General features: G+C 39.4%; 1 protein-coding gene across 1 annotated transcript in view; it reads left to right on the forward strand.

Moving 5' to 3' along the window:
* The first annotated feature begins 5002 nt into the window (after positions 1-5002).
* The window catches only part of myo3a (myosin IIIA), a 56791-nt gene continuing 49396 nt past the window's right edge, over positions 5003-12397 (forward strand). Inside the window, exons 1-3 of the mRNA XM_065949075.1 lie at positions 5003-5127; positions 6467-6650; positions 9719-9853. Coding sequence (XP_065805147.1) covers positions 5126-5127; positions 6467-6650; positions 9719-9853 — 321 coding nt within the window. The 5' untranslated portion in view covers positions 5003-5125. The remainder of the gene's footprint in view (positions 5128-6466; positions 6651-9718; positions 9854-12397) is intronic.

Here is a 12397-nt window from a genome sequence, read left to right on the forward strand (position 1 = left end):
TCAGTAGAGTCCATCCTGGGTTTAGGAATATATGTCCTAAACTTTAAGAAAGATCCACCCAATGTTGTAATATTATTCACTTCAACAACTCATGTTCACCAAAGTCTTGCAAATACATTTTCTGTCAACCAAGAATATCTGCAGAAAATTTCAAGGAAACCCTTAAAAAACAATGTTGACATTAAACCTGTTGTTCAACCAAGAAGCTCAGAGACGGACATTTACCATGAACGACAGTTATTTAGGTGAAGGCCATACGTTGCTTTACTGTCTTTCTGCTCTGTTCCAGACTGGCAAAGGATGAAAACCTTGGAGATCTGAATAATCATTAAATGTCACCAACTCTGGACTGATCAACAACCTTTCAGAAAAATGTGAAGTGAAGCTCTAGAGGGACATTGTTCCATAGGTCAAGTAAAACAACATATTTGATGAACTTTTAGGTAAAAACCATTCAGTCAAAACTGCTTATCAGATATCCCTCAAGTCTTTAATATCTACTGTCTTTTAAATTGCTGACCAATTAGGATTAGGTAATTAGTCAGACACCTACATTTGATAATGATTATGATGATAGGCAAACCTTCAACACAGCAAGCTAACATTACAACAGCATTGGAGATTATATGTATGATGTAAGGAACAATGGTTTAATCCTAATTAAAGACGCATAATGGGAATAATATTTGAGCTTTGATTTGAACACTTCAACATTACTAAAAAAAGGACTTCCTGTTCTCAGAGTAGTCTAGTAGTCTCACCAGGGGGGAGGGAGAGTGTGTCTAGTCTGCACACAGAGCTGGACCTTTGCCCACCCTAATCATATGGCTATTACGGCCATCAGTGCATCTCCATCCTTAGTCTTGGTTCAGCTTCCAGGAGCCATTTGTAAAGCAGTGGAGCAGGAAATGAGGTTGGTTTGCCCCCACCTGGAGGATGTGCTTGGGGGAGGTACGCTTAAGTCGGCACATTGATCACGCAGGGTCCCTCCCAGATGGAGAGCAAGGGGGGGGGTTGTGGGGGCTGGGTCATCAGTTGGAGGTGGAGACAGAGTTAGGGTGTACAGTGCGTTTGTAATGGACAAAGACATCACTGGCCCACAGATTTATTGTTGCCAAAATCCAGGAGCCCCCAAAGTCGACTGATTGATGGTGTTTTATTGCATGGTCAAAGCACGGGACCTTTTGTAGTGTCTCTTTGAAAAATGAAATATGACATCTTTTTCCTCAGCCCATTTTTATAGATATTCTCTGTAGGATCTTCTTCCGCTCAATATCCGTCTGAATGGGGCATTCAACAGAGACATAGGAGGATTTTAATCATTTTGTTTTTTCGACAACGGTTGTTAAATCGTCGGCGCGTGTCACTCGGTCGGCCACCCAATCTATAAAGCGCTGCGGGAAACACTGCTGACATTAACTACTGAATATTTGTGATGTTAAACAGAAGACAGTCTGGACCTTTAATGTAGATTCAGAAAGTAAATATGCGCTTTTTATTAACTTTGCTAAATGGATACCAGTCCAGTCAGTACCTTACGCTTTGTTGTTATTATAAAGATTTAGCAAAATGTTCATTGAGTTGGTGCAACAACAATTACCCAACTCAAATGAGCTTTACTGCTTTGTTCAATAACAAACTGCTCGGAGTGAGTTTTTCTCTCACTGACGGATACACACCTCTTACTGTTTTGGAGAAAACAATCACTGTGCCATCTGTTAGTCTGTATGATAAATTAACAGCTTCACTGCGTGAGCAATTAGTTTCTGACAGTTTGAGCAGAATCAATAATTTGCAGACACTAGGCCCGAATTATGGCTGCATGAAATTTCACTTTTCCACTACATGAACTGACTTAAAAAGGATGGAATTGGGGAAAGTTTTTTGTGTCAAATTCAAGATATTATTAATGTAAACAAAGGACACAGTTGCAAAACAAGCATTTACTCCCTTAACTCCATAATTAAGAGGACTCCTTTTTCCCTTTTTTGTTTCACTGGCTGCAGGTTTCATTTAAAAAGCCATCAAGTCTGCTTTGTACATGTTAGCAGCTAAGCTAAGGATAATAGAGCTTACTTTTGAACAGTTAATGTAGCTTCAGTCATGTGTTTCATTCACGCTTGCAATTCACATTTTTATTGACGTCCATTCAGTAAAAATACATTTGCTACCACAACACCCCAATGGTTCCAAATAAGCAACAAAAAGTTACAACAAGACTGTCTTTGTGTTGTAACATGCAAGAAACCTGTAGTAGAACCAGACTCATGTTGAACAGACATCTGTCCCGACTGTGTTCTGCTTGGAAAGTGTGATAGAGGGAGAGAAGAGGAAGAGAGCTGGAGAGCATCAAACAAAAATAAAACACGTTACATTGCATGAAGGCTCGTGTCACTCTGTTTGACTCTCCTGTTCTATCAGTGACGTTTATGAAATCTGCTGCTGTCTGTCTCACATGAACGATCCCTCTGCAGGCTAAACGTGCATTGGAGAGCCGCGTAGGTTTTTATAATTTCAGGACAAAATCATTGATAGCGACAATTTGTTGGTCGTTGTCATATTTGTGTAAGAAATTTCCTTTGCAGCAGCGTCAGAAAATAACAAACGCTCCCTGGGAAAACTATTCGCTTCCGAGTGGTTGTGATTTGTTGTATTGAAAATGTGAAATCTAAGTAACTGAATGTATCTTAACCAAGCATTACACCTGAGAAGTCTCTGAACTGAACTCTCAGTCCAGCTCTTTCTTGAACCCACAGCATCTCTTTTCCCCAGCAGTGCCTGTGTGTGTAATGGGACACTGCTAAACGATGCTGAGAGCGCTTCAGTGCTGTCACGGCCTGTTACACCTGACTCCATCCTCTCTGCCGTCCATGCACTCGCCTGTTGTTAGCTTGTCCTCTCCAGGCTAATTTATGACACTATCAGACTCATCGGCTGCTGGCTACTGGAGGTCCTCATGCTAAAATTAATTACTTAAACTCATTACATAGCTTAATAACTTTGTGTTCCTTATTCTTGATGTATAATACACATCAGAGGAGGCTGGGGCACTCAGGAACTTTACCCTACTCTTGCTTGCTAATGCTATCCTACACAACTGCATACTCAAGCATGTAAAATCACTTAAAGAGTGTAAGTATGATGGATTACTTTGTCTTTTTATGACACTATATATGCTAATACTAATGCTAAAAACTAAAAGTGTGTGCATCTTCACTTGCTTTTTCAGTCAAACAGATTGTTTGCATGGTTGCTTCATTTGGATTTCCTATTTGCAATCTATGGGAGTGGCTCAGCAGGCAAGGGCTTTGTGTGTGTTTACCTGTTTGTGTGTGTATGTGCACAAATCTATGCTCCATGCTTACCATTCACGTGTCTCCGTTCACTTCGTTCCTCTCAACATCAGCCACCAAAGGTCAGTAAAATATGCATAATGAAATACGTATAAATAATTACTTTTTTTTTTTTGCATAAATTACATCTGTAAATAGTGGCATGCATGGCTGCTGTACGCTTTTGAGTAGACGGACTCGTTACCAAGAAAATAAAAGTCATGTCAGAGTTTCAGGACTTTCTTTAAACCTGCATAAAGAATAAATAGCTCTCTTGTGATATCATCAAAATTACAAATTAATTGAATTAGTATTTGTTTGTTGACTAATAGAAAAAAATAAATTCATAAATATGATGTGTTCTTCATTAGGATTGCCTTTGTCCATGCAGTAACAAAAACTTGCCTCTCAGCATTCTTTAACAAAACCTGATGTTTCTGCTTCGATGTTTTCAGTAGGCAGATTTTTTGTGGCTTGTTGACCAGCAGTCGTCTTGCGCCAAGGTTAAGCTGCAACTTTAACCCAGTCACCAGAGTCACAGATTAGTCTATTTCAGTGTCTTCTTTTACCAAATGGATCTTGTGTTTCCTCTCAGAGCTCTTCAAATAGTTGAACCTTTTTTTTTTTTCAAGGCATCAAATAGCACATTTCTACCTGGGGCTTTTTTTCCTTCTCATGTTAAAAAAAAATCTTCTTTGTTTACATGGGACATTTGTTGACCTTATTAAAAAACTGTTGATTCATTCAAAAACATAGCAGATCACACAGGGAGTATATACTTAGGTTTGCGTTCAATTCTATTCCGTTTTGTACTTGTACACACACACAGTGGTTAATGCTATAACACTAAACAACTAACTAATGGTGACAGCTAGCCAGTGCTTCAGGGTGGACAAGGTTGGATTACACCATGAGAGCAGACACATACACAACACACACACACAAACACTGTCTCCTCTGAGGGGTTGTTTTCCCTGCAACCTGTGCTCATGTTGGAGGTGTCCAGTGTGAGTCCTTTGGTTTCGCTCTCCTGTCTCATGTGTCACAGCATGTTGTCACTTATAGAAGCCCTGATGTATTATTGAAGATGCCAGTCGGTTACTCAGGCACTGTACATTAGGCTAACATGAGTGCAATTACCTTCGTCAGGATGTATGTATGGGAGTCTAATTGCTCTGCATAAGCAATGACTGATAACATCACTGCAAAACATTGCATGCGTGCCAGTTTTATCTTGCTCTGGAGTGGTTTATACACAGTTACTGAATCAAACTGATTTGTATAATCACAATGATCATAATTAGATTGAGATGATTAAGATAAAAACATCTGGGGAGGGGAATGTAGATGGCATTTTTAAGCACATCCTCCTCTAAGTGACCACTGGTGATCCTCATATCAAACTAAAAAATAGAATGAATGAATATAAATAAATAACATTAATAAAATCTGACCAGCAGAAATAAAGAGAGGAGCTGCCCTCTGCAGCACTGTGCACTTAGGGCAGCTAACCAGCTTTCCTTTGTGTATGAATGGGCGTCTATATGGGGAAAGGCTCATGCTGCAGCAGTGGCTAATTCCTGCTAATCCCATCGTTCTGCCTACCACTTAGCGATGGTTTCCAATGGCAGCCCCAGCGCAGAGGAATTGCTGGTGAGATTAGCTAGCATTGGCTCCTCCTCTGTGGTTTACAGCCAGGCCAGACTGGCCTGCCACCACGATCAAGCTTACCTTTTGCACATAAATGGATTAATTTGTTTTTCAAAGATGTTCCAAGTTTTATAAAGAGAAAAATGTAAGTTTGATGCAATCTATTCTGCTCCTATTGTGCTTTTTTAGTTGTGTGTGAACTGTCTTTTGACTGCTGAATTCTGTGAGGTCATAAGAATGGTCTGTGCCGGGTGTATGTGAGGTTGTTTGTGGAGGATTTGTTTGTCACTCTTTGATTGGCTGCGGTTAATATAGCTTTGCATGTTTCCATGCAAAGATGGGATCCTGTGTTTGTTCTGGGTTCGTCATTGCATTCTATACCCTTTGGTTTATTTTGTGACTAGTGGGTTTATACTGTTGATGTAACAAGTGTAGAAACGCACAACAAGGTGCATGGGGAAGCATTGACAACACAGGTTTAAAAGTTGGCCAAAAAAATGAACAACTCTAATGGTTTTACTGACAATTTGCAGATTTTGAAAAAAGTTTGATTCATGGAGTGTGGGATTATTTATATAAATTGTCAAATTAACTACTAATATCATTATATCTATGCATCATTGTTGTCATTCCTTTCACGTCCTCTAATAAGAAAACTCATGCATCAGACCTGTCCTGCTCCCATTAAAAGTCAGTGTAAGCAGAATAATAACACATCTGCATCAGGCTCCAGTGTATTAAATACAATATGACAGGAAGTAACATAACGTCCAGAAATAGCTTTCCAGTTTCTTTAGGGGGTTGGGTGCCTTCAGATGAAGACAGTGCTGAGTGTTGGTTGTCTTTTTGTTGAACACTCATCCAGTGCAACATAACCAACCCTCTGTCAAGAAGCTATCGTACTTTCATCTTAAACCAGCCTTTTAAAAATGATCTTCAAAAGTCTGTTTCCACTAACTGAAATCCAACTAAGACGGCTGACTAAATCAGTGCTCATGTGTTGGAAGGAGGTAAGAGTTAGAGGTTGATGCCCCCCAAAAAAATGACACCTCAATGAACGCTGTGACACCCTGCAGCTCCATCGTAAAGCGTTACTATAGTGTTAAAAGACCAAACCTTCAAAATTAACTGGCTAACTGTCCAATGGATTATCCTTCAGTTAAACACTTGATGTGCTTCCAGTTTAATTCCCAAACAAATCACCATGACAGCACATTGATCCCAAGCCACTCATCAGGCTATTCTTCTGTCAGTAGCGTAGTCGAAGACACAAGAAATGCATTCATTATTTCAGCTCCAAACCAAAGAAAGGTAAAATGTTTAATGTGTTTTCTGTGTCGTCTGAGGCTTTAAGTGTTCTTGAGTTGAGCTCTTCTTATATGTTTACTAAGATCTCACATGGATAATATTTGTATATGGTATTGGGCTGTTGCTGCTTCCCTCTCTGTGTCTAAACTGTGACCCATGTTTTTTGTCTTTCCCAGGAGATCTCTCCTCAACATGTTTCCACAATCAGGGAAATCGATTGTCTTTGACAACTTTCCAGATCCAACAGACACTTGGGAAATTATCGAGACAATTGGAAAAGGGACCTACGGAAAAGTCTACAAGGTGCTCAACAAAATTGATGGAAGCAAAGCGGCTGTAAAGATACTGGATCCAATTCATGTAAGCTGACTTTCTTATCTGGAACATTTCATTTCTGGTATTCTGGCATCCAGGAAATTTTTACTAATAACTTAGGTAGGGGATTTTTTTTGGCGGCGGCTTTTTCGTGCCTCATTGTAGAGATAGGACAGATAGAGCCGGAAATCTGGGAAAGAGAGTGGAGATTGACGTGCGGGAAAGGAGCCATGCATCGGATTCGAACCACTGTGCCACCAGCGTCCCTGGGGAATTGATTTTTGTAATAATGAAAGCTTTTATACTTTTCTAAATTGTGAGGTTTACAAGTATACAACATTTTTAATGCAGATGGAGTTTGTAGACCTTCTGAAAACACTTAAATGTAACGCTACTGGCACCTAATATGATTAAGACCTCCCTTTAAAGGCACAGCCTTTTTACACTGAGAAATGTAATGGGTAGAAAAAGTTTTAAAAAAAAGTTCAGTGAAGTATGATTACAGATCTTTGGTAGAGTTTTGCAGTACTCAGCTTTTTAATCAGCACAGAGTGATTTGGAAAAGGAATTTTCTTCCTTCTGCAAATAATCTCAACAACTTGCTACTAATGTCTCATGATTGGGAAATATCACGGCAGTATTCTGATAATGTTGGGCTCCAGCTTGTGCGGACGTTCAGAATTCAGCCAAAACACTTTTGGCACCCATGCAGAAATGTGCGATGCAAATTTTGACACAGAGCAGAGAAACACGATCCTGGCAGCGAGGGGGATGATCCATCCGATAAAGCAGACAGTTTCTACACTGACATGATTTACCAATTACAGAACATTGCTGGATGAAATGGCACCACATTTATGAGCAGCTAGAATTATTGTGCCGTCTTAAGCTTGACGTAATTGTACATGAAAAACAAATATCCCTATTTCCAGATTAAAGAAGAACAGTGAAGACTGTCATAGAACTATAGTCATCATTGAAGTCTCGTTAGCTGTCAGGGTTTCCTTTGGGACCGATAATACCATTTATTTAGTTTATTTTGAAGGTAAACTGAACGGCTTATTTAGCAGCTCTAAAGATGAGTCATTTGATCTATTAAAACAAACCATGCTAGAAAAAGTCATTAAGCTTTAGTGAACTTATAACTGTCTCATTATTAAGAAATGATAATCTACAGCCCACTAGTCTGAGAGCAGCGTCACGACCATCAGTTTAATCACAGCGTTTATTATCTCATGTATAGACCTTTAACATTATAGACAGAGCTGCAGTTTTGAAAAGTCTACTATTAAGCTACACAAGACAATACTTTTATATGTAAAGCACAGAGTTGCATATCGACTGTAAAGTTTTCTCTCATCAGACACACATCAGAGCGATGGTTCTGAACCCTGATAAAGACAAAGAAAGATCTCTTTCATGGTCATGACGGAGAGAGTACACAATTTGTCTCATAATGAATTTCTTTCTTGCCAACGTCTACATAGTTTAAACCTTTATTGTGTCTGATATATGAGGACAGAATAACATTGTTTGAGCTGCGGTAGACATATAAATGTCACATGAAGGGGACACAAGGCAGAAAAAATAAGTAGTCCCTGCAGTAGCACACATACATAATGCCACACTGTACTTTAATTCTATTTCAATTAAGATAAGCTCAACAAAAAACAAGACTACAACAACTTCTGGAGGTTTATGTTTTATCATAATACATCTAATCTTTATGAATAAGAGACGTTTCCAGAGTGTAAAGAATTAGCATCATTACAGTATTTAAGTCTTGCTGTGGTAGTAGAGTGTCAGCCGACTACACAGTGTGTTGGCATACACTGTTTTCACAGGGGTTACATAACTTTACCCACCACATCCACAGTTGTTTTGCTTTTCCCTAAATGCATTGTTATCAATACTTTGTCGAACAAAAGACACAAACTGGAAGTGTCTGCTCATTGCAGCCGCAGACGAGATTAGCAGGGATCAGATTTCACTTATTACGTGACAGAGAGTAAGGAGAGTTGACCCAGAGCCATGCAAAGAGGTAGCTGACTGACAGGACAATGGTGGAGGTGGTGAACATAGGTTTGTGTGTCCTTTACATTAAATATGCATATTGGCAAGATTTCTGTGTGTGTGTTTGCCAACCAGATTTCTATGTTATGTTAAATACCCATGTCTTTGTCGCCTGATCACACAGCAGGGCTCCAACAGGTAGTAGAGAGTATTCAAAAACATACTCTAATTATTTTTCCTCCACAGTGGATCCCAAACACAGTGTTGACATTTTCAGAATCATTTCTGAAGAGCAGAAACAGAAACTTCATTTTATACTGAGGCGGGCAAACAATCACATTTTTTATTGTGATTAATCCTTAAATTCTAATAGTTCATCGCGATTAATAACATATTTAATGCTTGAAATTCCATTATTTCGCAATTAAAAATGAAAATTGTAAGGCTTTTATTTAGAATTGTTATACTGCTTTGAGTTGAGAGTTCTTTACTTGCTGTTTGAATTCAACCCTGCTTTTATTTTGAACAAAAGTAAGGACCTTCTGGTAGATTAAATGTTACGGCATTAACTTAACCATGGAAAAAGGAACTCATTACACATCAAAATTAAATGAAAACAGCTAAAAGGAACAGTAAAGAAGTGGAACGTTTGATGTCATGAGGTGGATATTACTTTTTGACTCGTCAGCTGAGCTCTCTGGGAGTTTCTTAAACTGAAATGAGACATTAAGATGCAGCAGTGTCGTTTCTTTTCCATCACTGTGACTACAGGGAGACGCCGAGGGGGCTTATCCACGGTTCGTCTTAAAGGTCAAAATAGCATGCGATTAATCACCATTTGAAAAATATAATGCATTCATTTCAGAACTTAATTAGTTGCGATTAACTAGTTAATGTTGACAGCCTTATGTTATACACATTATAACCCTAACCCTTTAATACAAAGCTGGATGAAAGGAGATGGTTAGGTTAGCATATCTTCTCAATCTTCTCGCCTAACTAATTCCTTTGAAATCTTTTGTCTTAAACGATGGGACAAATTGAAATGAGTGAACATGTTTGTGGCTGTGACTAACTGATCTTTGTCCTTAACTTTTCAGGATATCGACGAGGAGATCGAAGCGGAGTACAACATCCTCAAAGCGCTCTCTGACCACGCCAACGTTGTCAAGTTCTACGGGATGTATTACAAGAAGGATATAAAATGTGGAGATCAGCTGTGGCTTGTCTTGGAGGTAGGATCATCATTTTCATTATATGCAAATAGAGAAACGACCATGTGTATACAAACCCATTCATTTGACTAAGGCCTTCAGAGTTTTTTTTTTGTATCTACTGCATGCAGACAGAGAGTGTTAATGCAGATTACAGGTCAGAATATACTTCACACAGCATGTCTCGCCAGGTATACGAAGCGTTGAGCAAATCCGGCAATGGGATTATGTAGTGGTTTAAGTCAGCACAGGCAGTCATGGAGTTAACTTAAGGGCCACCTGGGAGATGTGGTTTAGGTCGACATGGATGTGTTGGGGGTTGCTGTTAGCTTGCATGTCACAGGTTCCCTGCTGAGTGCATGAGAGCAGGGATTTCTGTTTACAGGGGCTGTCTCAGTGCATCAGTGATACACATGGAGCACAGGCCAAATTCATCTAGAAGCTGATTTCTGTTGTTTGAGTTTTAGGTAGAACATTCTGACGCTGTAAAGGTTTAGGGCTGCAAAATAAATCACAATGTTATGCTCATGCTCATGTCTGAATTCATCGCAATGAATCAAAAAGGTAAACCAACAATGCTCTCTCAGTGATGTTTGGATGAAGGCCTGGGTATAATTGCAATGTTTTACCACATCTTAGATGCAGACATATGAAGCTAAAGGTATCAGCTAACCTCAAATTAAATGTTACCTTTATTGTGTAAAGCATGCAGAACTACATATAGACATAAAACTGTGAGTTAGCTGATATGCACTCTGAAATTGTTTACTTATTTCAGTTGAGATAGTTATTGCATTATTTAACAATGGCCTCCCATATTTATCTCATATTGTGAAGGCCTTCTCAGCCTGCAGGTGCACTTTATTTTTGCAGGTGCCATATTCTGAAAAAGGCCTGAATCTGAGGTTCTGTTTGCTGAGTGGTTAGAGCTTGCGCCCCATGCACAGAGGCTGAAGTCGTCCTCGAAGCGGCCCAGGTTCAAATCCGACCTGTGGCTCCTTTCTTGCACGTCATTCCCCACTCTCTCTGTCCCTAATTTCAGAATCTATCCACTGTGCTGTCTCTCCAATAAAAGGCCCCAAAAGCCCAAAAATAAATCTTAAAACAAAAGAAAAGGCCCGATTGTGACCAAAGCCATCGCTATATTTGACTTTGAGGCTGCTAACCTGCTAACACCCAGGAAAGGTTAGATGCAGGTATGAATTTGTGATATTTTATGTGAACGCTCAAGGGGACCTTGCTGCTGCGGCTGCTTTCTGTTCTTCTTAAAAAGCTTTTGCCGTCAGCACCCTAGTTCTTGCGTCTTTCATATTTCATTGCCCGCTGTAGCCTTTATCAAATGTCAGGCTCTGCACAAACATGTAATGGAGGTTCAGACCCAGCAAAGGGAAAAGTATTTGAAGAGTCGAACACGGCGGCGGTCATCGGTTTTCTTTGGCTCTTGACTTTCTGACCGTGTCATTTGTGTTTCTGCTTTGATAGAGAGAAGAACGAATCAGTAAACAGGGTCAGGGATGATAAGAATGAAGGAGAAGTTTGAAAGTTGTGGTCATCACGTTGTTTAAAGAAGTGTTTTTTTAAAGAATGAATCAAAGTATTAAATTCATAATATTGCATTGCCTTTAGAATGCTAATGTTGGTCTGCCTTTGCCTTAATACGTTTTAGACACGGACCATTAGAGGGTACATCTTTATACTTTAGTTATATTTTACAGATAATATCTCTTAAACTGATGACATTCCCTTCAGTATCATCGGTGTTACTGTTTAGTGCTGTTGACCACGTTTAGCATGCTAACACAATAAACCAAAATGGCAAACCATTGTTACATATTCAGCATTAGCTGCTAAACACTTGCTCATTGTAGGCATTCTCAAAGTACTGCCATGCCAAAGTATCACATGTGACTTTGAATCACTCTGTTGACATTGCAAACATTTAACTGACCAATAAGAATCACTTTTAGCTGATGAAAAAACTCCTCCAATCCCAGCTCTGCACAGCCCATCTGCATCTACTCTTATCAAACCCCATTTCAACAGGATGCAGCAGCCTGAGAATAACACCTCAAAACATGAAAGGACTACACAATTTTAAAAAAAAGGACAAATTAACAGAAAGAACATTGAAAAAAGATTAATTGCTTTGCATATCTCATTTCCAGTTGCAATTTAATTTAGTCTTTTTTTATCTTCAGTAAATTGTGCACACACACACATTAACTCTGGTCTCAACAAAGACACTTTCTCTGTCTGCACCTCAAAAGAAGTGCCCATCTCCTCCATTTCTGCTCCACAGTGTGCTGTATTTTTCCATCATCGGTGCAAGAACAGCGTGTCCATATTTCTGTAATCTAAGCTCAGTGGGCTCTGCATGAACAGCAGCAGTGTTATGCTAACCCAGTAGATAGTTTTCACCTCTTCAGCTTGTGTTTCTTTCCCTTTTCATCACTGCCCGTCCTCCTGACCGTTCAAGAGGACCCTGCAATTACTTTGTTCCTATATCAAGTACAATCTAAGATGCTGAACAGTCACACCAACACCGCATTATCAGAAAACAGAGAC

The sequence above is a fragment of the Labrus bergylta genome, chromosome 20 (genome assembly GCF_963930695.1).
Source record: "Labrus bergylta chromosome 20, fLabBer1.1, whole genome shotgun sequence".
Taxonomy (NCBI): domain Eukaryota; kingdom Metazoa; phylum Chordata; class Actinopteri; order Labriformes; family Labridae; genus Labrus; species Labrus bergylta.